This window comes from Taurulus bubalis (genome assembly GCF_910589615.1).
Source record: "Taurulus bubalis genome assembly, chromosome: 13".
NCBI classification, from domain to species: Eukaryota; Metazoa; Chordata; class Actinopteri; order Perciformes; family Cottidae; genus Taurulus; species Taurulus bubalis.
In genome coordinates this window covers 11228838-11254730 of record NC_136601.1, presented here as the reverse complement: position 1 = coordinate 11254730, position 25893 = coordinate 11228838, and the positions used below count along the sequence as shown (strand labels likewise).

Genomic DNA, 25893 nt, shown 5'->3' with positions numbered 1-25893 from the left:
TGTATCTAACTCTGGAGAGAAATAGCCTATTGTTACAGGTCCAAACATATTTTATTTTTGTCAAAAGATCTCTGCTGATTGTAATGGGAATAATATATTTTTAAGATCATCTTTAGGAGCATGGTGAATACACATTTCAGACAAGCATAAGAATAAAAGCCATACAGTTACTTTGAGATGTTAATTTCTGAAAGGCTTAAACTGTTATGTAACTGTGTATTATCCGTAGCCAATAGAGGAAGATACGCTTACATGCTGTATATCTGTACTGGTAAACATAAAAGCATTTCGAATACAAAACTTATCCAAGCGTTGCAAATACTCAGAAATAACAAAAATTACAGGCTTACTGCAAAAACAACAACATTTTATTTACATTTTGCCATCACACGACCCGTATCATTAACACCCTGCTTTATACTTTTGTAAATGATTTGTCCAGTCAAAGCAGTTTGTGTGGCGCGCGCTACATACAATCCAGTTTAAAACTTAATTAAAATGTCCCTGAATTATCGTTTTATTCACATACACTTCATCACATACAAAAAAAAAAGATATTTATATCTTATTAACTCACAAACAATTAAAAGCTTTTAAGTTTGAAACACGTCGATATTTTCTTTTTTTTCTTTTAAATCCCCACGTTATTAGAACTATTCTATAAAAAAGCAATATGTCAAGAGCCTCCATTTTGTTGCTATAAATGCGATCTTTATCCACAGCTTTGTGCTTCAGGACGTGCGTTCAGATCCTCTGCTGCTACCGAGTGTCCTGTCAGCGTGTCGGAGTGCTCAGTTATTAGATGGTCCGCAGGGTGAACGGCTCACTGAGTCACAGTCACCTGCTGTATATTCCTGATAGATGGCAAGGTGTTCATTCCCTGTGGAGGGTACATAGAGTTGTGGATGTCTGAGGGACTGAGAGACCCCGGCACCGGCAGAGGGCTCACCGACCCCGGGTCACTGTGCACGGATCCCCCGCTGCCGTCAGACTGACCCAGCTTCTTCTTGATCAGCTTCCTCTCTTTGGCTCTGCGGTTCTGAAACCAGATTTTAACCTGAAGTGGCGCAAAGATAAGGAAATGATTAATATCATTGGGTGCAGGCTGCATCCCACTTTCCATGCAACACTTAATCCAAAATAATGAAAATAAACAGAATGCATAAATATATTCCTGGATAGGAAACAAATAATGCACATTAAAAACATGGTAATTATAATATAATAATACAATTTATTAGGTCGTAATAGCTTGTTTGATCTCCATGCCAGCCCTATATTTTTTTAATCAAATTAAATTAAAAGATATGTCTTTACCAAAATAAAATTAGACATTAGAAAATAACAATAATACATATAAGTAGAATGAATTTTGCTGTAATTTCAAAAGGATGAAAATATAAGATTCTATAGGAACAAATGATCGATAACTTGTTTCTATTCTTAGGATTTTATTATCAAGCATATGATACATAATTAATAGAAAATAACTACAGACAATGTATCAGGAGCTGAGGTGTCTTTAAATATATCCAATGCAAATGTATTCATAAATGCAAATACGCAGAATAACCATTATTTATTTTGATGTTGAAATTTACATGTTTTCTACAGGCCTCATTTTGTAAGTTGCAGGTGAGAAAATATTGTAATGAGGTTTCCATTCATGCTCCTACATTTATTCTCTATGTGTATATTTAAATGTCGTATTGACTTTTTCTACAGTGAAAATATCCCAGGCAGAATTCTGTTTAGACATACCTGTCTTTCTGACAGACCGAGGTTGAGAGCCAGTTCAGATTTCCTCCTGATGGTGATGTATCTGTTGAAATGAAACTCCTTCTCCAGCTCCAGCCTCTGATGGTCTGTGTAAACTACCCTGTATTTCTCCTTCGTTCTTGTTTTACCTGCGAAGGCGACAAGAAGGGAAACAACAGCATTGTTATTGTACTTAGCAGCCAGGCGGTTGAACTGGAAGATGTACACAGAGGAGGCTGCATGCCAGGACCGGCCTATCTGCACATAGCATCTTTATTAGCTGCCTCTTAAATCCACATCTCTGCTTTCTCTACAGATACGCAAATTGAGCTTTTTCATCTCGCTTTGATGACAGCTGCAGTACAGTGAGTTTCAAACAGCCGACAACCAGATCCTCTACTGACAAGTTAAAAAGAAACACAGGAGATAGGACACACATCGGTGGGAGTTGATGCACCGTTGGATACAATTTTTACAGACCTGTTATAGTGCATGTTAACTTTTACTTTAAGCAAGTTTGATAACAAATGGCGGCCGATTTTCTTTTTTAAAGTAGTTCCCCACAATATCTCGGAGGTAAATTAACTTGATACAATAAATATTCGATTTGAAACAGTAATGTACGCCTCTGTAAAGGTCTAGTTCGTACTACTCCACTTTTGAGACACAGGCTGTGAAAAGAGTCCCTCTTTCCGGCAATATAACTCTCGGAGAGGAAGGGAGGTTGGCGCATATCAAAGTGAAGAGGTGATGAAAGCAAAGGCCACCGCCTGGATATGACGGATAACACTCAAAACACCCAACATGACAGGGAAGTCGACCTCACATCTCCAGGAATAATGACATTACCATCACAACTGGGCCTGGCGCCGATTCCTCACACTTTGTTTCATATACACCACAGGAGAGAATACATGTAGACCGGGCTGTTGGCCTTCAGTCCATTTTCCCAGCAGAATTATGAGATATGGAAATGTTTTATGGACACGTTTGACTGACTCTCTCTGCTGCCAATCTTATGCAATTCATTATTATTATTATTTAATAAAGGCCTATGCGATTCTAGACTTCACATTCTCATTTTATTTACATTTTAAACTGTTAGCCCAAATGTAAGCAACCTGCATGAGGCGGTCTACTTCTTTTGACATTTCCTTTCAATATGTCTTCATGTTTGTCCTTTGTTTTTAATCAAAGCAATTCGATACTATTTTATTAAATGACATGGAGCTGCCAGAAATAAGCAGGAAACACAAACGATGCACAAGACTAATGTCGTAAGACCAAGGAAATTGTATAACATAATTTTTGGCACAATGTTTAAGATGATGGTCTCACCTGTAGAAGATGCCTGTGCATTTTTACTCATCCACTGGAATGAATTGCGCCTTTCTCTATCAGGAGAAAGTTGTGCAATGTTAACGTTCTCCGGCGGCGGCTGTAACACCGCAGATCCTGGAGGATGCATATGACTGTACTCAGAGGAGCAGTAAGGAACTTGTGCAGGAGAGGAGTTGTTCATAGGTGTAGGAACAGTATTAGGTGGTCCCAGACTGTATGCACCCCAGTCTTCCCTCTGAGCGCCGTACGTGGGTCCCCAACTCCCCGAAGACTGTGCGTGCGTATCCATGTTTGGCACATGATGGTATCCGGTAAAGTCGGCGTACTGAGGTGTAGAAACAAAGTTCTGTGGAGGCAGATTGATGCCCGTTCTTCTTACTGGACCCTGGTGATACATGCCGCTTTCTTTATCCAGAATGTATCCCACATACATGATTTGTAAAAAAAAACAAAAAACGATGAAATTTATTGAAACAGCAGAGGGAATAATGTAGCCTATTTTAAGGCGACATTGTTACCCTGAAACTGTTTAAAAAAAAACACAATCCTTCTGCTCTTTTAGTCCAAATGGGTTCCCAGTGTGAAAGGCGACGTAGTTCCAGTCTGTCTCCAGTCTCACATGATCTGTCTCTGTTGACAAGACGGTAAAGGTACTAAGGCCTTCTTGACGTTAGCCAACTCCTAAACTCTTGGAGATTTGCATTAAAATGAGAGTGAGTGGTGCGGCAGGCCCAGCTGTCCCCTTGCGTCTGTCCTGCATCGCGTCATCACCTGACAGTGGGCCTATCCGGAGCAGGAGGCCTCCACGCCATGAATAAATCAACACCACGGCCTATCAGCTGCACATGCCGGCAATAAACCGAGGCAACACGTCCACAAATGCGCCAAGCCAAAAAGGCCTGTGCGTAATTGCGCGGAGATATATTGTATTACATTGGAAATGTTTGAAGCATTCATTTACTAGAGGCAAATAATTACGCTAGAACATTGTTTACACTATAGCAGAAACAGACAGCAACTTATTTTTCATATTAGCTCAATAGTTTTATCTCTCCAAACTAAATCCAGAACATCCAAGACATGGGTTTATTCTGTTGTTATTATGGGAATTTAACAGTTTCCAACCACGCTTCACACTTAGATCCTCTTGTATTTGTTCAGAGATTCACTTGCAAACTATAGGTGCGACGTGAGAGACTTTCTCTTGAAGCAAGCAGGACCTTTCATATTCCTTGTTCACACCTCAAGGTCGCACTTCACAGCTAATTCCGGTTACAAGGAAACTTCAACAACCCCCTCTGTGACAAACAGCGGCCCTCCACACATCAGTCACCGCCGTCTCCTAAAAGTACAGAGAATTTATTTTTCAGTGTTCGTGTCTCCTGCGTGTCACGAATCGCACGGAACTGCAGTTAACTGCCCGAATAAAATTGGAGTTTGAAAAGGAACATGCTTAGAAACACTCAGTTCCGATGAAGTTTATACTTTATATTGATATTGTTTGCTGCAAACATGCGCAGGAAAGTAAATGCATGTGTCAGCATTACAATGAGCACAGATCTGAAAAGGCCTTACACGTTTAATGCGATTTCCCCAAAGCACCTTGTCTCTATTTAATTTCAGTCTGAGTACTGTGCACCTTTTGATCGTGGTACACCATCTTGTTCTTCGTCTTGTTCTTCTCGTATTTTTTTGGCCATTTCTCAGTATGTTTGTGATTAATTTGACAGGTGTCTCAAGGCCTCTTTAGCAGCCTGCCTAATTGGCTTGTCTATACGTCATACATGCTGATGGATGTCCCTGAAGTATCTGTTTATTGACCACAAAATATTTATGAGACAGTCTAATCGAGTTGGCCTCTGACAGTCACTTCTGTGACTTGTACATAATTCAGCGTCCTGGTTGTAGGTTAGCTGTCTGTTTAATGGAGAAGCCAAGTATGACATGCTTTCATTTGTTTTCCTGGCTTTTTGATGACTTCACAGTTTGCAACTGTCACAATCACGTGGCCAACTATAAACATGTTTAAAAAACGCATGTCAGGATAATGTGTGACACTTCATGCAGATCCATGTTAGTAAAGGGGACGTCAGGCCTTTTCGGAAGAATTCACTTATTGACTTCCTTCATGGCTTTCATGCGGACTGGATTTTTAATCTTTTATTATTTTTCCCAGTCAATTGGTATGCACTGTAGACTAAGTTACATCCCTAATTGCTTCATTTACACTCAGGTTCTTGTTCTGCCTTGTAGTTTCTAGTGTTGAGTATTCACATTCATTGCTGCCCTCATGTGGATTTATGCAGAACAACAGCTGCTTTTGAATCTGTCTGAACACAACTAACTAACTAACTAACTAACTAACTAACTAACTAACTAACTAACTAACTAACTAACTAACTAAATTTACTCAATATAGTCCTTAAGTACAACTTTGAGGTAATTGAGTATTTCTATTCTGAAATACTCAATACTTCTACTCCACAGTTCAGAGGCAAATATTGTCTTTTTACTCCTCGACATTGAGCCAATAATATTAGATACTAGTTACTTTAAAATACGAAATATCATCAACAAGTACACAAGCTGGGGCCACATGCAGCGTATGAAGTAATTCAAATTCCCCCTTTACACTGTTACAAACTGCAACATTAAGGCGATATATATTTAATTCAATAACATCATTCTGAAATGGGTCATTCTGATTTATGAGCATTTTTTTCTTTTGGTACTTTTGGTATATTGTGATGCTAATATTACTTGTAACAGAGTATTTCTACACTGTGGTATTGTTGCTTTTCTCACAGCTCACCACTCACTGGACTGTTGACCTCGAGGGCAGCCTCCACCAACAAAAACATTAAAGATGTTCACCGTATCGTACACCACAGTCACAGCACAACAATATTTATTATACGGGCTAATTTACTCATACGTGATATTTATTTACTCTTTCTATTATTTTGCCATCCAAACAATATTTAGTTGCTCATAGACCTTTCATTGAACTTACAAGCATACAAATGAAAGAGAAACCACTTGAGTTTGCGTAACTTTCTTATGACAGTGCAGTTATCTTAATGTTGCTTCATTGACCATTATTCTGGAAATCTGTGACGAAGAGTGCGTAATCTAGTCAGATGTTTCTTGTAACATCCTGATGAGTAACATCATCAGAGGAAGTTTGAGGATAAACTATTTGATGAAACTCTATGGGTGAAGCGATTTATTGAGTGACCTTTTGAGTGACCTTTTGTTTGGTATCTCACACCATCTGAACGCAAGTACGCAGCTGTGATTCAGAAAATACGCTCATGTCCCATCATGGCAGTGCTGTCGTATAGCTCAGAGCAGCTCCAGTCACTGACACCTTCATTACAGTCGGATGTTCAACAAGAACAGACTTGTTCAAAGGTGAATGGAATGAAACATATACCTGACATTTATAGTTTCACCTGAATAGCAGAGTCATGGTGGCTTTCACTTGATTTTCTATGTGAAGTTTTCAGTGTGAAGTTCAATTTGTGTGCATTCTGATATTCTAGCAATGTCTCTGGCATCAGATCCTAAAGGACATAAAGTCCTAAAATATGTTTTGGATATCAAATTATGTTTTTCGCTTCTCAGATAACAAGTTCATTATTTATGTCAGTCCAGTCTTTGCTTTTTTATTTGGTGTTTTAAAGTAAAATCAGATGTGTGGTACATTTGGCTGGAACACATTAAACACACTCATGATCAGACTGCATGGGAATCCACTAGATGGAGCAATTGAGTTAGTTATGAGCTGTTTCTGGTCTTCTCATGGATAGATGGATTCGTTTTTTTGTCCTCAGATTCAACCGAGACAAATGTACAGCTCAATATATTAAGCGCTTACAGAGTGCTTTGAAAACGATTGACAAGATGACTGTGAGGGTCCAGAATGTTGTTAAGGGTCATGCTGGGTTTTCTGTTTCAGACCAAACGGCACTGCAAAATGTATAAACTCTGAAAGAGCACAATCCTATAGCTGCATCAAAAGTAATCATTGTTGAATGTGTATAGTTGTTCACATTTTTTATTTTTTAAAGCAATTACTCACCCATTTTGTGTGTTTCAAACTTAATTAATTCTCACCACAATGTCCACATATGTGTACCTGTCAGTATTTATCTTACTGAACCTTTTATACAGACAGATTTATGTCCCTGCCATAAGGATGTAAGGCATTTTTATCAAACCAAAAGTCTGAAAGCCAGGTATAAAGCCAGCAGATCACAAAGCAAACAAAACTCATCACATCGTGATGCAACCAAGACAAGAGCCGAAATACTCAAGGACAGGAGGGAGATAACGAGGGACAGGTGGCAGCAGGGCTGACAAGCAACAGGTGAAACTCATCAGGGCGGGAAGACAATCAGGCAGGCAGGAAGTAGAACAAGACACAAGAAAAGAGGACTTTAATTAGAATAACTGCAGGGATTACATTTGCATACATGCATACTTCAACATGTGGTGGAGAGACGTGAACTCAGTGTCTCACTCACTCAAATTTCTTTTGAAAATACAAAGAAACAAGCGCTCCTTCTTTCTGCGAGCTCAGCATCGTGTGCATGCAGCAGGTCAGTGATAGTCAACATAAGAATTCAGTTTGTTGCATAACTTCATTGATGTTATTAAAGTGGCCACAGCGTTTCTCTGCAGGAAGGGAGGTAAAAACAGGACCATCTGCTACTATTTTTAGAGAAACTGCCTGCATGGCTGACACACAGGCACGATCCTTAGTTTGTCATCTGTAATGTAAAACACATGCGAAGCAGGATACTGCAAACACAAGCCATGTTTGAGTGTCTTGATTGATTCTTTCAGGATATGATGCAGGCAAGATTGTGAAAAATGTTTCTGTTTATGAGCTATTATTGTTTTACATTTTTAAAGAGAAAACATTTTCCACATCCTGGGGCATGGATGTAGAACAGTGGTTCTCAAATGGGGGTGCCTTCAAGTACCCCCCAGTGGGTACTTGAGATTTACAAAATATATATTTAAAAATAGTTATTCAATAATATAAGTGTTAGTTCTTAAACTGAATTGTATACATTCTATATTAAATCAGACACTGATGGCACAGTGCTGTGTATTACTTTTTTTTTTTCAACAACAAATGCTTTGCGCTGGTTAGGGGGTACTTGGCTGAAAACAGGTTAAGAATATATATTATACTTTTTAATTTGTTTTAGTTTGAAACGAGAGCATTTGAATCATTTGATGCTGAGAGATAAAGAAACATGAATAAACATTCACACAGGAAGTTCACTTGTATTGTGAAGACTCGACGTAGGCATGCTAACATGCTCAAAATGACATTGCTAGCATACTGATTCAAAGCAGATGAGAAGTCAGGGGATCAGCAAAGTGATTAAAATTGATCCTGAGTGAAGGGAACATGCATGTGTGTAAAAAATGTCACGGCAATCCGTTTGCATTCTATTCAATGGTTGTTTGGACATTTCACATTAAGCCACAAATGTAAAAGTCATGGTGCGGAAGAGGAAATGTCAGAGGATCATCAAAGTCAGGAGGATTTATCCTCTGGGCACCATCTAGACCTGTGCCTGATTCCACAGCAATCCATCCAATATTTGTTGAGATATTTCAATCTGGACCAAAGTTTTGAACCAACTGACAGATTTACAATCTTGTGCCTAAAAACATTTCAAAAGAAAAGAACCAAAACTGAACAAACCAACTATCTTCATTCATATATGATGAGTTGTAACCTCAGCCATTGAATGCCTCTGTAAATGTTTGCAGAGATGCACTGACGAGACGGCGCACATTTGCCAACAAGAGGTTGATGTCCAACAGCCGGTTCACAGTTTCAGTTCACCAAAAGTAGCAACGAAGCTGCAGCTTTTCACCGAAAATGACTTACGCAAAAATAAAATTGCATCAGAGTCCCAAAATAACCCCTCCATGTTCACATTATGCCACTGTGAACAGCCCTTTTCCCAGGCCCTCCTGGCGCATGAGCCCTCTATACACCACTCACCCCCACGCCTGGGAGGTAAACAAAGGGGCAAGTGGGTGAGCTGGTTTCACTGCACTTTAGCCTTTGAATGGGCATTGATGAATCTGAAGACTCCCGAGGGTGCAGGGCTGACAGAGCTGTGTTGCAGTGCTCTGGAAACTATCAGAAGGCAGATATTTGTTGGTTCTGAGCTGCAGGAGGTGATCAGACGCACTGAGTTTATCTGTTTTCTGTCATCAGTAAACAAACGGGAGGGAACACATGCTATGAATAAAGTAAACATTGTGAAATATCAATTCTCTTCTTTTTTTTTACTCCACAAACATGCAAGTCGGGGACTTTTACGTTCAGGTTGACAATACAAGCTTTCTGTTGTTGTTGGTAGAAAGTGTTTTTAAGAGATCAAGAAACATGTTTGATTACGTTTGATTGTTCTCTCTAATTCACAACACATGAGTTGCTCAAACAGAATTAAATGCCACTTTCTGATTTCCTGAAGTGATTCTGAAGTTCTGCTGCGTCAGCAACATCACACATCCACATGGGAGTTCACAGGTGGAGTCACCTGGGGTTCCTCACGTTGAATTATGTGACATCCACATCCCCAGAGGATGAATCCTACTGACTTTGGTGACCTTCTGACCTTTTCTCTCACGCCGCCATGAGATTGTCATTTGAGGTTTTCAGTAAAATGTCTCAACAGCTGTGGGATGCACTAACGCAGGCATTTCATTTGAAAGTGTGCCTTGGTTTATAATCAATACCTTAAAAACTAATGACATTCCCATCATCCTCAGCTGCAGTTTGTTTGTAGCAAATGTTCACATGCTAAATCATGATACACATGTTAGACATTATATTATTAGATGGTGTAAGCATCGTAGCATTCCACAGCATGTTGACCACCTGGATGCCCCGGTTAATATTTGACTCACTGTAGATAAGTACAAAAAACAGCATGCAGATTATATTTGTTGCCTTGTTACATAGATAGGTTTTGATCTTTTATTTGAAATATTTGAATCACACTTTTTGTCATGATGGCAGATATTCACACTACTTCACATATTAAACATATTATATGAACTTGTTGCTGATGTGCTTGTTTTTTTCCTCTTTGCCCTTTGAACCACAGTGGCGCTAAAGCCCAACATGTAGAGATATAGAGAGTCTTTATTTAGCTGTTTGTGTTGTTGGCTTAGATTTAGACTTATACTCATTAAAGGTGAACTGCAGTTAGGTATCTTACGGAGGCTGCATCCGGCTCATTGTTTTGCATTTAGGTGAGAGGCGCGGATGTGGCCTACCCACCATTCACCTTCTTGGGCAGGGGTCTGGGAAAAGCATTGTGCAGCTGCTTATATATGGAAGGGGGAGTTTTTTTTTTTTTACTGTTTGGTCGATGGCCCCAAATCCGTGTATGATACCGGATGTTTTTTGGTGTAGTATCAGAAGTTAATTCATGAACACCTCTTTTTTTAATGATTAATGGAAAGAGTGTTTTGCAGTTCTTGAGAAGAGGCTGTGGAAGAGTTCAAGGACGGAGAAGTCTTGTTCCTACACACAATTATTAAGCTCCCTGCTTAATGACAACAGTCTGCACAGTGGATGACGCAAAACATTTCTGATTATGATGCAGAGTATCTTTCGGTAACTATCTTGACTCACATCCTGATCAGCTGAAAGATTTATGCTTCCACAGTTTTTTATTAGTACTTCTGATCACAGAACAATGATGAAGTTATAAAGTTATTTGTCATGTTATTGTAATTTTATTGTTCAGTGGTGTCGATTTCCCAACGGGTGTTTTTTTTTTACAATAACACAATTAGAGAATAGGTTCACATTATTTTGGCCTATGTCGAAATATATAAAGGCTTCAGTGGTCTGAACTAGACAAGTCAAGAGGATATCGTCTTGAATTTTATTGAATTATCAAAAAAGTGATAACAAATCTTTGTGTACAGTATTACATTTTTTGTCCTTCTATTTCTCATGTGACAATCTTTTTTTTTAATATACTGTATATTCTGCATGGGTTTCATATCATTCATCTCATCTTACTGCTGCCAATACCAATAATACCAATAATAGTATTATTGGTATTGGTATTTGTATTATTATAATATCAATAATACCAATAATACTAATAATAATGACCTAAGTACAGCAGCAGAGATTAGTTGATTAATAAGGGGGAAAATACAAGCAGAAGTGATGTAAAAACCGCATTGTTGGATTTTATGTGCCATCTTTGCGTTAAGAAAACTGGAAAGACAAATTAGAACAAAACTCAAGTGCTGCACATATGGAACATGTTTAGTTACCTGAGTGTTTCAGTGTTATATTACTGTATACTTTACGACAGTTAAGAGGGAAATATTGCACTTTTTACTCCGCTATAGGTTACTTTTTGTATCTAGACAATTAATACCAAACATAACATCAAACTAATTGAAATCTTTGATTTTATTGTATTAATTTAACAGTTTTCACTGCCCAAAAGAGTTCAACCCTCCTACTTCTGTCTGTCTGGAAAAACACTGTGTAGTATACACTGTGTGTATATGCAGATACACAAACCTGACAGTCAAGAACCCCCCTCACATCCTTCCCTTGTTTGTTTGTTGCTCATATTCTGGGAATGGTCGGGGGTTGTTGGTGTGTGTTTGGTTGTGATGTTGGACGCTCACCCTGCAGTCAACAAGCGGAGACAGTCCAGGGCCCAACCTGTCCTGTGGCGTGTGTTCTCCTCGGACACACCCAGTGGCGGTAACCGGGGCTCCCATAGGAAGCCCCGTGCGTGGCGTCCTCCGGTCGTGACCAGGATGATTAACGGTTCCTTCCCTTCCTGTTCGGAGAGGCATTGTCCCGGTGAGCAGACGGGTCGTCCTGGAGGAGGAAGTGAGTCTCTCACAGTCCCGGGAGCAGCAGAGGGGCTGATGGCTGATCCCATCTAAACAGACCTTTTCATTAAGGAGAATCAAGGAGCATTATATTTTTGGGAATCAACTTGTTTGGAATTAAAAATAGTTTGAAATCTCTCTTCACATCGGTTAGAGCCGGGGTTCACAACCTGTGAGGGGGATGGGATCCTCTCAGGGGTGGGAGGGGAAATCTGAGATGATTTACAGGAAATAAAATAAAGTATTTTGACAAAACAACTTATTTTTTATTTTCCCACTTTACTTTATATATATTTTAATTAAAATAGTGAGCTACTGGATCATTATAGTACTTAAAAATGATCCAGTCAAATTATTTGAATCCCTTAATTAAAAACAAAACTAATCAAAAACAGTACTATTTAGCTGCATTGTAGTAATTTTCAAAAATATGTTTGATCAAATCTAGCGAAATAGCTAAAACATGGTCATATTGTCACACAACTAAGATTCTGCAGCAACATTGGCAGCTCTAGGGGCCGCTAGAAAAAAAGTAGTGAAGGGATCATCGAAGTCAGTAGGATTCATCCTCTGGGAGTCATGAACGTCAGCTTAATACCTGCATTAATATTTCAAGCAGTTATGAGTCGAGGCTGCAAGTAAAGTATAAATATATAGATCTTTATTCATTTATTTGCTTCATATGCTCAGTTAACAGTGTTAACAATACTTTCATCAACTAACAGAAATAGATAGGAGGTTTTAATACTCATGGTTATGTATGAAAAAATGCAATAAAATCCATAGAATGTTATTTGATAGCAGTAATTAAAATAATAGAAACCAAGCATGACATTTAAGACAAAAATACAACAAGTGAACATAATATAACAAATATTGCAAATGTTAATTTCCTACTAGGCACTAAAGTTAAGAGTTAAATAAAAACAAAAAATAAATTGGAAATCTTCGTAACATGTGAGCCTCAACACTGTTTCACAATAATATACCTTTAGAATAAAAAAATTATACTTGATATAAAGTATCAGTGCATAATCACTTCCTCTCCACATAAACACAAAACATTGGATTTGGAAATACACAGGGGTTCAAAATGTCGGTTTTATAGTTTACAGTTTACTCACCGACAAATACTGTTTTCTTTAGTGGTCAACAAGCACGAGCGAGCTGCATGCAGGGCGTGTGTACTACGTTTGGTCCATAGTACTTTCGATACATGCCGTATTAGAAACAAAAGGCTTGATTTGACATGTTAAGTAATACAACTGGTGCTCACTTCACACATGGAGAGTTTTGGTAGCCCGCCCCGCAAGCTTTAGTAACACGTAGCACGAGACGAAAGACAAGGTTCCCTCAGCTTTACTAAAAGTGAATACAGCAGCACAAACAGCATATACATCTGGAGTGAAGTGTTGGGATACTATATGTTGATATGAGGAAGACTGAGCTGGGAAATCATTTGGTTAACTTTGCACTATGAATCTAAAGTAATAAACAGAACTGGATTACTAAGTGACAGTGTTCACAATCTAAATAAATACACATACATAATCAGATTTTCTTTGACACCAGATGGAGGGAAAAGGAGGAATCTACATTTACAGAAACTCTTCACTTAAATGCTTTAATGTTGCTGTAATGCTAAATCTGAAGCCTCCTGCTCTCACTCTCAGCTCTGCCCCGGTTCCTCCATTAACCCCCATTAACCTGTGATTTTACAAAACCCAGAGAGTTTTAAAAAACATCCACCGATACATGACGAGTCCCTCTGGGTCCACCTGAGTTAGTTGTATCAAATTAAAAGAGCAATGACACCTCAAATAAGAGACTTGTTCATAATTCATAATCAATGTTATATTGTGGTCCATCTGCTTTTTCAAAATCTGAATATAAGTGGATGTAGCTACAAAACAAAAACATTTTCTCTTTTTTTGTGTGCACAAATTACTTTCCAGTTCTCACTTTTTAAATACAATTCAAACAATAAAAAAAGAAGTTTCAATATAAACTTGAAAAGCCTGAGCTATCTTGCTGTCTTTTCGGTTCTGGATGTTGTTCTTCATCATCAAAGGCTGCAGTTTGATCAGATCTGGAGAAAAGTGGGAGTCATTGTGGTTCGTTTTCACAGTAGATGACAGAAATACCTGAGGCTGTTTCCAGCTGTTTGACATATCACAGTGAATGTGGAACGGACCGGCAGCATTAACGTCGGCCTGCTTCTGAAAACTGGAACGGAATCAACCGTCTACAGATTTCCTTTTGCTGCTCAGCAGACGCCCTTGAAGTGGGAAGTTACAGTTGGGTAGATTCATGGTTCATTTCAGAACGTTCTGTCTAAACACTTTAAGAGGGAATCTCATGCGTTTTCCTCTCAAACTTTGTTACAGTCCAGAGACGAGAGTCAAAACAGAGCCGGGCAGAGCAGAGAGCTCCAGGCTGGCGCTCAGATCCTCCAGTGCCGGAGCAGGAGCTCACACAGGCGGCGTGGAGTAGCGCACCACGTAGTTGTAGTCAGGCGGCGGGCTGTGACACTCCAGACCAGCGTCCAGGGCCGAGTCGTCCAGACTGAAGTCCAGAGAGGGAATGCTGGGGAGGAACTTCTCCTTCTCTAAGTCACTGAGCACAGACTCTTTACTCTTACTCACTGCCTTCATCCTAAAAACACAAAGAGACACGACATGAATATAAAAGGAAAGTAATAATAAGACCGCTACTACACAATTAAATTCAACTCAAAATGCATCCTATGGAAAGAGAGTTGTGCAGTCCTGCTTCCTTCACCTCAGTCACTTTCTCTCATGCTGATTTAGAAATGGAAGTTCAAAGGGATTTTTATTAATTTTTTAATTTCTTCTCGCTTGGACTGTTGCCACTTCCTCTAATCACGACTCGTTCAGAAATCAATCTCATGTCTCCAGTTTGTTCAAAATGGTGCAACTATCATTTTAACAGGAACTAAACACAGAGACCACATATCACCATATTTTAAGATTTTACTGTTTGTTTTTAAAGCACAGAAAGGCCGAGCACCTATCTTTATTGCTGACCCTTTAACTCTTTATGAGGCGAAACGCAGCCTTTGATCCTCAGGAAAGTCTCTTGGTCGTTCCACGAGCCAGGCTCAAGACTAAAGGTGACTGTGCTTTCTCCATTAGGGAGGCTGCACTTAAACTGTCTGAGAGAATTAGGCTTTGTACAATAAACAAAAACAGAGAAAGAAAAATACAACAGACAACAAATCGGTGACATGCTGAGCAGGAAATGACACAGGACCCAAATCTTGTGTCATCAGTATGTGCTTCACAAAACATTCAATGCATATACTTAAAAATATTATTAGAGCAGCTGCTAAATTAAGCTGAAGTAGATTTGTATGTGTTGAAATAATCAGACAATGACACAAAAAAGCAGACAATGACTGCAGTCAATGGGTAAACTACCAGCTGTGTAACTTATTGTGAATAATATCACATTTTGTTCCCAAAACTTCTTGACTGGATCGCTCTCACAATAGAGGTCTGTTTTGATATTCTTTGATTCCAGAAATTCCCCTTTGAGCTGTACGATCAGACAAACCTGTCCTTATTCATATATGATGTCATCAATCATTCTTTCTGCTTCATTTGAGCCTCAGAATATGAGTAATTGCCTCTTATTGTCTTTGGCGGTTGCTAAGGGCTTCCAGGGCTCCTCTCTCGAGGCCAAAGGGTCGGCGCCCAGCGGGGGCAGTGACGCAGCCGTACTGGAATGTTGGCCGTGTGAATAATTACCTGATAAATTAGCCATCAAAAATACTTCACAATAGTACAGTATTGCCGTGCCTACACCAGGCACAAGTTAGAGTACAACTGGAAACTCTGACCAGAAACAATTAGCAGATTAAAAGTTTGAGGCAACTTCCTTGGCAATATTGTTCAATCTATTAAAAGCTGCGCTGTGTGCTACTGTTTAAAAGAAGTCAGGCTCGATTAGAGGTGAAGGCCGAGGGAGCAACAGGTGGACTTCAGCTTAACAAAAGCAGCACAGGGCTATAGCTAACAGGGGAGGCCCTTGTAAACCATCCTGAGTTCAAAGGTGGCAGTGATTGAGCAGTTGCCCAGCTAGGAGGACCAGTCTCTGCATGCCCAGGCTGATTCTCTGCCACGCCGAGGCCCGGTGACACCAACAGGCCTGTGATGAGTCAGTTGTTTAACACGTTTCCTCTTAATAATGTGTAAGAACTTGTATGCCCTTTACACTCAATCACCTTCAACTGAACAAAGATTTGGGACACAGAATGTACTTTATTAATAATCCTTCTTTAAAATTTTTAAGTGGAAGCCACACTATGTAGAGACAGCAGAATAATAGCAAAAGGTTTAAAGTGTAATTACTGAGTTCAGAGGTTTGACCCTGTAAATTAACCCCGTCACTGAGCTGTAGTAAACTTAAGATGTAAGCCTAGGCACCAACAGAGACCCCCATAAGAAAAAGATTTACAGAAATCTCACTGATATTTGACTTTATCCTCAAATAGCCCACAAAGAGAGAACACATTGTCCCTTGCCCTGGCGGGATCCACATCTTAAAGCCATCAAGCGATCCACTGGATATGGTGTATAGACTTAACGCCAATGTCACTCCTTTGAGATCATCTGTTACCTAGCATTGCATTTACCAAACAGCCATGACTCATAATAAGTTAAATCAGACTGGGAGGTATCTCATTCAGGACTCTTTTGGTGAAAACAAAGGGGTTTTAGTGTGCGCTCTTAAAAACCTCAAGTGATGCATCCACTCAGCTTTTGTGCTCAGTCCTTCAGTTTGTCACCTTCAAGCTTTCCCCCTCCCACTTCTCCTTTGTGCCACAGTCTCTCCCACATGGCTTCTTTTCCAGACAAAAGAGAAACTAACCCCTGACTTGTTTTGAAGGCAGAAGAAGCTTGTGTTTGTGTGAGTGTATGACAGTTATAGCGTCTACATTCCGGCACAGTGGGGAGGTTTCCAAGCAGGTATTTTGCAGCGTCTTCTTGTGTGTGCTGATTTGTCACTTGCAGGGCATGTTGAAGGGGTGCTGTGTGGTGTGGTGTACGTACGCCAGAGCCATGATGCTCAGCGGTCGGCCAGCCAGTGATTCGAGGCGCCGCAGCGTCTCCATGTTGTCAGACGACAGGCCCATCCCGCTGTCGGACTGACCGCCCTGATGATGATGCAGAGACAGAATAATTAAAACCCCTTTTTTGAGGTGAACAAATAACAAATAACTTCTAAATGTAAGAAAGGTAGTTAACTTTATTTATATAGAACTAGACTTGAAGTGCATAATAAATACAATAATATGTAACACAAATCTAAAGTAATGGTCAAACACCGTGAAATAATAAGCAACAACGTAAAATCCATGCTTGTAGGAGCTTTTGCACCAAAATTATGCAAAACTCTAGCATTGCTAGAGGATGCAACCATGTCAAGCTCAGTGACTCATCTCATTTGATAGTGAGGGAGACTTTGTCCCAAAGTGTTTGGAAGTTACAGCAGTGCAGAGAAGCCAGATTGTGATGATTTTTTTTGGCTTAATAAGATTACATAAAGATTATTATTCTTTGTTGAAGTAACGAATAATATGACCAAATGGTGGCAGAAATAAACGTAATAAAATTGGTCCAAATATAGAGCCTTGTGGGTCTTTTACATTGGATGGAAATAAAAAATACCAACAGCTATCAGCTTTGAACACTCCTTTTGAAAGGTATAAATCCATTTTAAAATTCACCCTGAATAAATAAAATAATGTTATATACTCTCATAGAGTTTATCGATTGTGCGTCTGTTCCTAGTTTTAGTCCAGAATGAATAATTCACCTCGTGGTTCCCATCCGTCCCATCCTCCATGGTAACCTCGTCAAATGTTTTCACACTAGCAGGACGGATCTTGATGTTCCTGGTGAGAAAAAGTTTCCAGGGTAAGTCTCAAAATGTTCATAAAATGTTCTCTTTGATTACACTGGAGGCGAGAGGGAAAGTCTAGCAACAAAACCACAGGAACTTAATCACTTAAAACAATAACGTGCAGCATCTGTGACGCTGTACTTTGAAAACACACCTTGTTGACTTTGCGTTTCAACACTCAGAGGCTAAAACGACTGCTTAATTTAGCTTAAAGGCTAACTGTCATTACTGCTTTTCAACACCTCATCAATAAACACGCTTGGAGGACCTGTGAAAACCAAGAGCTCGACAAATATTATTCTGAGTGGACATTTTGAAGCTGGCTCAATGGCTTTGGGGGAAATTCCTCACAGGAGCAACAATACTGAAAGCTCTCTGGCCGTCGAGCTGCTGTGTGTACATTTCTTATCACGAGTCAATCAGGACTCATTGTCCTCAGGTCAGACCTACATGTTCTCCTGGTTGGGTTTAGTTTGAGTGTGACAGGAACAAGAATTGTTTGGAATATTATTTAGTGCAAACTAATGGTTTAGTCATTTCCGTCACAAAACAGAGTCAGCGCTGTTTGCCGTTAACAGTCTAAGGATAGGTAACATGTTTTTAAGATAAGAAGATTTATTTACTTTGAAAAAGTTCATAGGCGAGTGTAGATTTGATACAAAAGGGAAATCTATAGGAGGATGTACTGAGGCATAGCTGTGTTTTGAGCTGTATGCTAACATCAGCATGCTGATAGGCTGATGTTTATGGACCTGTACTTGTATAGCGCTTTTCTAGTCTTAGGACCACTCAAAGCACTTTAACACTACATGACATCATTCACCCATTCACACACTGATGAGAGGAGCTACCATGCAAGGTGCCACATCAGATTATTAACCATTCATACACCGTAGGCGCAGCTACGGGAGCAATTTAGGGTTAAGTGTCTTGCTCAAGGACACATCGACAGGAGATCTAACCGCCGATCCTCTGATTGGAGGACGACCCTGCTCACCACTGAGCCACAGTAGCCCTGTTTAACATATATATATATATATATATTAACATATAAAGTGTATCATGGTGACCCTCTTACTTTAGCTAACATGTGTTCGCATTAAACACAAAGTACAGCAGAGGCGGATGAGAATTTCAGTAGTTTGGTAGGTACTTGGTCAAAAAAGGTTTTGGATAAATTAATATTTTGATCTGATGATGGTGTTGGATGAAAAGTTAAGGGAGCACCAGTAGCAAGTTACTACAATTCATCTTGAAAGCAACATGAATGTCTGCACAAAATGTCATGTCAAACCATCCAACAGTTAGAGATATCTCACTCAAAACCACACATATGAAATGAATGGTGCCGCTCAAGGAAATATTAGGGGATTACACAGTCGAAAGGATTCATACACTGGGGACAATGAATCCGGTAGTTTTTTAGATATTTCAGTCAGTAACAGACACATTGACCCACATTGACACACATTGTCACTCGGCTAGTTAAATAGCTACACAGCACTATGAAGAATGGATTAAGTACACTAGACTTTCAGTTTCAAATTAAGCAGCCAATGAATACATGATCCATGTTCTCACCATGTGCTCCCCGAGTTGCGGTGGGAGACGGGTCGTGTGGCCGTCTCCTCTGACAGCACTGTGGCGGACGGGTCGCCCAGCTTCCCCAGCAGGGCAGTGTTGATGGGTATGTAGTGCTTCCCCTCCTAAATCAACCAAACAGACACAGAATATCAAAGAGAGCGGCCGTACGCTTCTGTGACGCAAATTATAAAGAGAAGAGAGGCTTGTGGGTCGATGCTGTGTGTACGCTATACAGAGACACGCATCCACAGCTTGTGGCGAGCAGCCAAAGAAACTGAGGTCATGCCTCATATATCCAGTACAATATACTTTGTTCATGGAGTTGGTGGAGGCAGCAAAGTCTGTGATCAGCCTTCCTGCACTGTAACAATACCTTTATTAATAAGATTCAAACCCCTCCACTGTTTACTCTGTCCAGCTTGAACCTTTTCTCATGAGGAGAGCTTTCACAGACTCATTTGTAATGCAACATTTTAAGTTTCCCTTTTGTTTAACCTATTCTGTGCTCTCGGGAGGTGATGGCGAAAGCGTCAAGTGCATTGTTTAAATTAATTTGAATGGAGAATAGGCTTACAGATGTCCATCTGATCCTATGGAAAACCTAACCAAACCTCATTAGTTTTTTCTTTAAAAGCAAAGGTGTAATGAATAAAATGAATGGCAGCTAATTTCCATCTATCCGCTTCAATTTCAGCATCCTGGTATTGAACATTGCTGCGGCTTACTGGGACACTTGGATCGATCAGAGCCATTTTTTGTCTTACGAGTGACACCTTTACTATCATGGAAAAATGTCTGTTCAGTCAAAATGTCTTCTTTAAAAATGTTTATTGGTAAAGGTGTAATTTCCTTTCAGTGGAATATGTTTTCATAATAATCCAATGCAGATTTATTTATGCAGTGCATATTTGTAACAGCTAACAGTTATAAATCCTTCTGACAGCCTTGTAAAATCTACAAACTTCCAACCTTTCACAACAGTCATACGAGACAATGTTATCTTGCGTCACACTAATAATTACATTGTTTGTCCATGTGTTTTGAAGTGTGGTTCCTCTCATAAGACTGATGTTGCCATATCAAAGAGAGCCAAGTGTTTCTGTTGAATGTTACTTCCCCGCTCAGTTACTCTGAGCACCCCCCTGGGCGAGACGCCGCTTTGAATCTTTTTTCAGCGGCAGGACTACACAGCAACGCTGTTTCCTAAATATTTGCAGTGTTTGTGACTCATTATGCAGAACTAGTGTTTTTGTGGAGGCGCAGTATGATCACGATTCCTTTGGTGGGGATTTAGAAAAATTTAAATTTTGCTGCAGTATTTGTTATTTACTGAGAAAACACTTCCATACATCTCTTTGGCGAGTCTCCTTTAACTTTCAGTTTGAGTTCACACCAGAGCTCCAGAGCAACAGCTGCTGATCATAACCTGATGATTCCTGCTACTGTTGAAACAATCCTATGACACATAATATGTAGAGTTCAAACAGTGCACACTCTGTCTTGTCGACCATACCTGTTGCACGCTGGCCTGCAGCAGATCTCCCAGATGTTCCACCAGCTCAGTGAAGGTCGGTCGCTGCTGTGGCTCCCCATGCCAGCAGTCCAACATGGTCTGATATCTAAGAGCAAAGAACGCAAACACTGAACACAGACTGCAAGATGCACACATGCTAGCCTTCAGCATATTGGATAGATTCTAAATGCTGTAATGAACAACGAACAACATATAGTATATTTGGGTTGATGTATTGTAACTGTGACGAAGCACATTAAAAAAGCATAATAACTATCCTCAGGGTTGGTCGTCCAATAAAGAAACCTTGTTGCATTGAGCGACCACATCTGGTCCACCTCTAAATCGACTGTCATCTAGACGTATTCATACACACCCTGTTTCCTATTCTCAGGTGACCCTGAGCCTCGAGGGTGTATCTGATTCTCTGTTGGTCTTGGGTGTGAGAGCACACAGCCCTGCTTAGGTCTCTGACAGGCTGTCAGCGTCTCTGCCCATGTGGGAAGACTCTGAGCCTTAATGTGAGTTTCCATCACAGTGACCGGTCTCATTTTGTGGAGAAATTTAGAAACAGAGCACCATGGCTGCTGTTTAAATTACAGCCTGTTACTGATTGGGAATGATGGGGGTGATGGATCCCTCGGTTTCTGTTACAGCAACCAATACTTCCTGACAGATGCTTTAAGCTTGATGTGAATACAACAATTGTGATATTTTGGCATCATATCGGTCAATCCCAAGTTTGAGGACTTGGAAAAGCAGATGGTCTGTTGGTGCTTTATTAATCCCCCCCCCCTTCTCTCCATCTGTGTTTGTGTAGAGTGTTTGTTAGAGTGTACTCGACCAGGTGGGAGCCCTCCTAATGGTGACAGGATGTGGGAAGCTTGATCACAGCCTTTATGCATATCATTGATGAGGGGAAGTAGACACATTGTATGACTGCACAATTTAAACCACATTTCCTGCCTGGTCCACAATGAGAATAAATAGCCTTCCCCGGCTTGCTTGAGGGTGTGTGTGTGTGTGTGTGTGTGTGTGTGTGTGTGTGTGTGTGTGTGTGTGTGTGTTTTAATCTGTAGATATTTTGTAGAACTGAGCTACTTTGTCCGGTTGGGCAACTGTGGTGGGATGGGAAGTGAGCATCCTATTTATTGACCTCCCACTCTCTGAGCAGTATCCGCTAAATTCCTCTGCAATGCATCAGGACGGGGGATCTTATTCACAGATGGAAGACAACATTCCTGCTGCAGTGGTACAACTTATTTGCTGAACCCTGCCTACAACCTCATGTGCATCATTCATAAATTACAAGTTTGGGGTGAGGGTCATGGTTTCAAAATCTGGGTTTACAGACTTAAGTGAACTGCAGACCCGTCCAGGGAATCAGCGGAATTCACCACACTGACTTTCATTTACACAGATATCAGCATGTTTTTATCTCAGCTTTAAACTAGACGCAGGCCTCTCAGCCATACTCACAAAATATATAATCTGGCCGTTCCATTTTTTCCGAGATGGAAAGTACAAGAGATTCTTGGCATCTGCATCTACAGATCCTCTGTTCTGAACAACAGTCTGGATTAGATTTCGTCGATCATTTGCAATCACTGTCTTCTTTGCAAAGCTGATAAATTCATTCAGTTAGCTTTACTTGGCACACGCTGCTTTAAAACTCTGAACCTTTGGATATCACATCATTATTAAGCAGAAGTGCCGTATTATGCTTTCAAAACAAATATGATTTGTGTACTACATGAGTGATTTTACAATGAAAACCAGACAAAAAGTCGGCACACATGAGACTCAGAGCGGAGACTGTCGCTGGAATCGGCTGTACATTGGACATACAAGTTGAAGTATTCTCGTTACATAAATAGTTCTCCCAGCTGCATCACTGACTGACAGCAACAATACCACAGAAGAGTACCCTCTTTTCTCCCACAGATATTTATGTCCAGCACCATCTAACATCCCTTACTAAAAAAAAAACCTCCAGTTTCTCCAGAATTCTAGACATCACATTTAAACGTGGTGCTCAATTACATCTGCGCCACTGTCAGTCAGAAAATGCTACAGAGCTTCAAGGTCGCCGCTTCAGAGCTAATCAGTAGCTAATGTTTCCTCCTGCTACATTCATGGCAGGATTACCCATGATTCTTATCAGGCACCCCTGACCTCCTGGTGCAACCGCAAAGAGGGAGAAAGACACAATGCCTCCTCTTAGGTGTATATCGATATGGAAGGCTTTTACTTGCTGCCTATACTTTCTTGAAATCTTTGAGGAGACCATACAGCTTGGAATATGAGCTGGCTGTGATACACACGACGTCTCCAGATATATAAGATGAACGTTATTACGATTAAAATATTATGATTGTTCAAACAATACAATGTTTACAACCCTACAGTTTTAAAAGACAGATTCCCAGGCTGAGACAGAAACACAGTATACTAAGTAAATGATGCCAAACACAGTCCATTTCACTGCTCTATTAAGGCATATACGTTGTTACTTTCATTTGTTTACTGAAGACATTGTCTTACATTTCAGAAGAAGAGTATTCTGGTGCTCTCATCCTGGTCCCTTCTTTCAGCCTGCAGCAGAATTCTTCGTCAATTTGGACGCCAGGGTACGGGGAGGCACCTGGGAGAGGAAAGAGGGGGAGAGGCTCATTACGTTATTTGAAAAAGGCCATACAGTGCACATATTTATGTGAATTGACATTTGTGATGGAAAACTTGGTGGTACTGTATGATGGATGCTGTCACTTACATTATTATGGGAAGTTACATGATATTGACATTGTGAAATCCAAATGTAAGAATATCTTTAAAACAGTGAAGTTATTAGTCTCAACACTATAGTGTTTTCCATAATGTTGATATTTGGATAAACTGTTGAGGTATTTGAAAGTCCCTAAAGTAAATCCTTAGGGTGCTATTATACATAAAGATGGTTCTGGTTCATTTCAAACACACATTGCATAAATAATAGAAGATTGAAGAAAATGGTGAAAGGCGCACTTAATACATCAAATTTACGAATTGTGTAATACAATTACACCCAGTTGCACTTATGCATATACATTAGGTGTTTCTATTACTCTGTCCACCTTATGTATATCAATCAATATGAGGGTAGGCTAAATAACAGAAATACCTCTCTGCATAACACAACACAGTTCAACAGCACCACAAGCAAATTATTTGAGTAATCGTAGTTGTACATTGAAAGACTCAAAATATCCGGTAAAATGACTGAATATAACATCAACACCAAGTCTTGGGCTGTGAGTAGAAAAATAAATGATTCTTCCCAACTAATATTCTTATCCTGCAGTAAAGTTACAAAGACAACACCTGCGAAGATTGTGTTGCATTCTTGATTCCCTAGTGGGAACATTAAAGTCCCTTTTCTGGTCACAACCACTGCAGCTTTCCAACTCCAATATTCTACATGCAAACATCTCGCTGATTTGTTTGAAAGCTCTTGCAGATTCAATAACATCCACTCGCTGGAAAACAAAATCCAATATCCAATTGTGTTGGTTTTGGAAAATAACGGCCCTTCTATGTTATCAATACAATTTCATGAGTCATGCATAATAATTGTGTTTGCTTGAAACCCCACGTACAATATAAAACTCAAATGTATAGTTAAACCACAGATGAACAAATTGTGTTTGAACAACTTTAAAAATGATTGTTCTTACTACAAAGTGATTTGTTTGCCTAGAAGACAGGAGTACGGACACTGGAGCAAAGCAGTGTACGACTGTTGATGCGAGCATTTTAGCCAAATAAAAAAGTGGCCACCTAAAAAATCGATATCTTTTTAAATGTACACTGTCTTTAGAATATTATCACAGATTTACCTTTCCGACAGGGAACTGAGTCCTTTCCCTATGCTCTCTTCAAAGCCACCATACCATAACAACTGTATTTGTACCTTGCAAAACAAGGCAGTTGATGGTCTCCTGCTGCCTCAATCAGATGGTTTGTTATTGTGTGACTTTGGTGTTTTTAAGGGTTAGATTGGATTTATCAAAGAACGCAATACAACAAACAAACTAACCGATTGAGGCAGCAGTAGACAACCAACTGCCTTGTTCTGCAAGGTTAAATTACTCGTTTTGTCAAACGAGTCTTTTGGATTTGAAGAGAGCATAGCGAAAGGACTCAGTACCTTGTCGGAAAGGGCCGTCTGTAGATAACAGCTTCAGTTCCCGTCTGTAGATAACAGCTTCAGTTCCCCATCGGAAGGTAAAGCGGTGAATATATTCTAATATATTCTAAATATAGCACAATATTGTACTTTTTACTGCTGCTCCCGTCCACAGCAGTACATTGCTACTTTCTGTTTCTCCAAACTGAGGGCGTGTTGACAGCCTTCTCCTGTGATACACTGACTATTGATGTACCTTGTGCAAGCCAACTTAAAAAAACCTATCCCTTTATGTTCCCAAATCAATCTAAAATTTTAAATTCTAAACTTTTACTTAACCATCTCTTGTAGTTTTTAGAACATGTACTTTGAATATTTAATTTACTTTACATTTGATGTATTATCTGCGTTCTATAGTGCAGCCAAACAATAGCATACTATGTCACAGTGGCATCCCTTCGCCAAAGTGTAATAAATTATTGTTTCACTCCTGTCTTTTATGACGAGACAGAATATTCTCTCATCTCTTCTCTAAATAAAGGCCATCTCATCCTGAGAATGATGTATATCTCGCATGACAAACACCACTCAGGCCTGGTTCACCCCTGGTGAACACTATTCAAACCAGTTTTGGGATTTTTAAACCCAGAATACGCAACTGACTCAATTTTGCTTCACAGATAGG

General features: G+C 39.8%; 2 protein-coding genes across 2 annotated transcripts in view; both read right to left on the bottom strand.

Moving 5' to 3' along the window:
• Positions 1 to 823: 823 nt before the first annotated feature.
• On the bottom strand, positions 824 to 3532 carry cdx4 (caudal type homeobox 4; the record flags this gene model as incomplete). The annotated part of the gene is made up of 3 exons (XM_079229109.1): positions 824 to 1057; positions 1762 to 1907; positions 3097 to 3532. The coding sequence occupies 3 exons, from the start codon at positions 3530 to 3532 to the stop codon at positions 824 to 826; spliced, it is 816 nt and encodes a 271-aa protein (XP_079085235.1).
• A 10892-nt stretch (positions 3533 to 14424) lies between these two features.
• Positions 14425 to 25893, bottom strand: part of kdrl (kinase insert domain receptor like) — a gene marked incomplete at its 5' end in the record, with an annotated part of 41477 nt that continues 30008 nt past the window's right edge. Inside the window, 6 exons of the mRNA XM_079228437.1 lie at positions 14425 to 14673; positions 17094 to 17197; positions 17860 to 17938; positions 19528 to 19652; positions 21044 to 21149; positions 23588 to 23687. Coding sequence (XP_079084563.1) covers positions 14490 to 14673; positions 17094 to 17197; positions 17860 to 17938; positions 19528 to 19652; positions 21044 to 21149; positions 23588 to 23687 — 698 coding nt within the window. The 3' untranslated portion in view covers positions 14425 to 14489. The remainder of the gene's footprint in view (positions 14674 to 17093; positions 17198 to 17859; positions 17939 to 19527; positions 19653 to 21043; positions 21150 to 23587; positions 23688 to 25893) is intronic.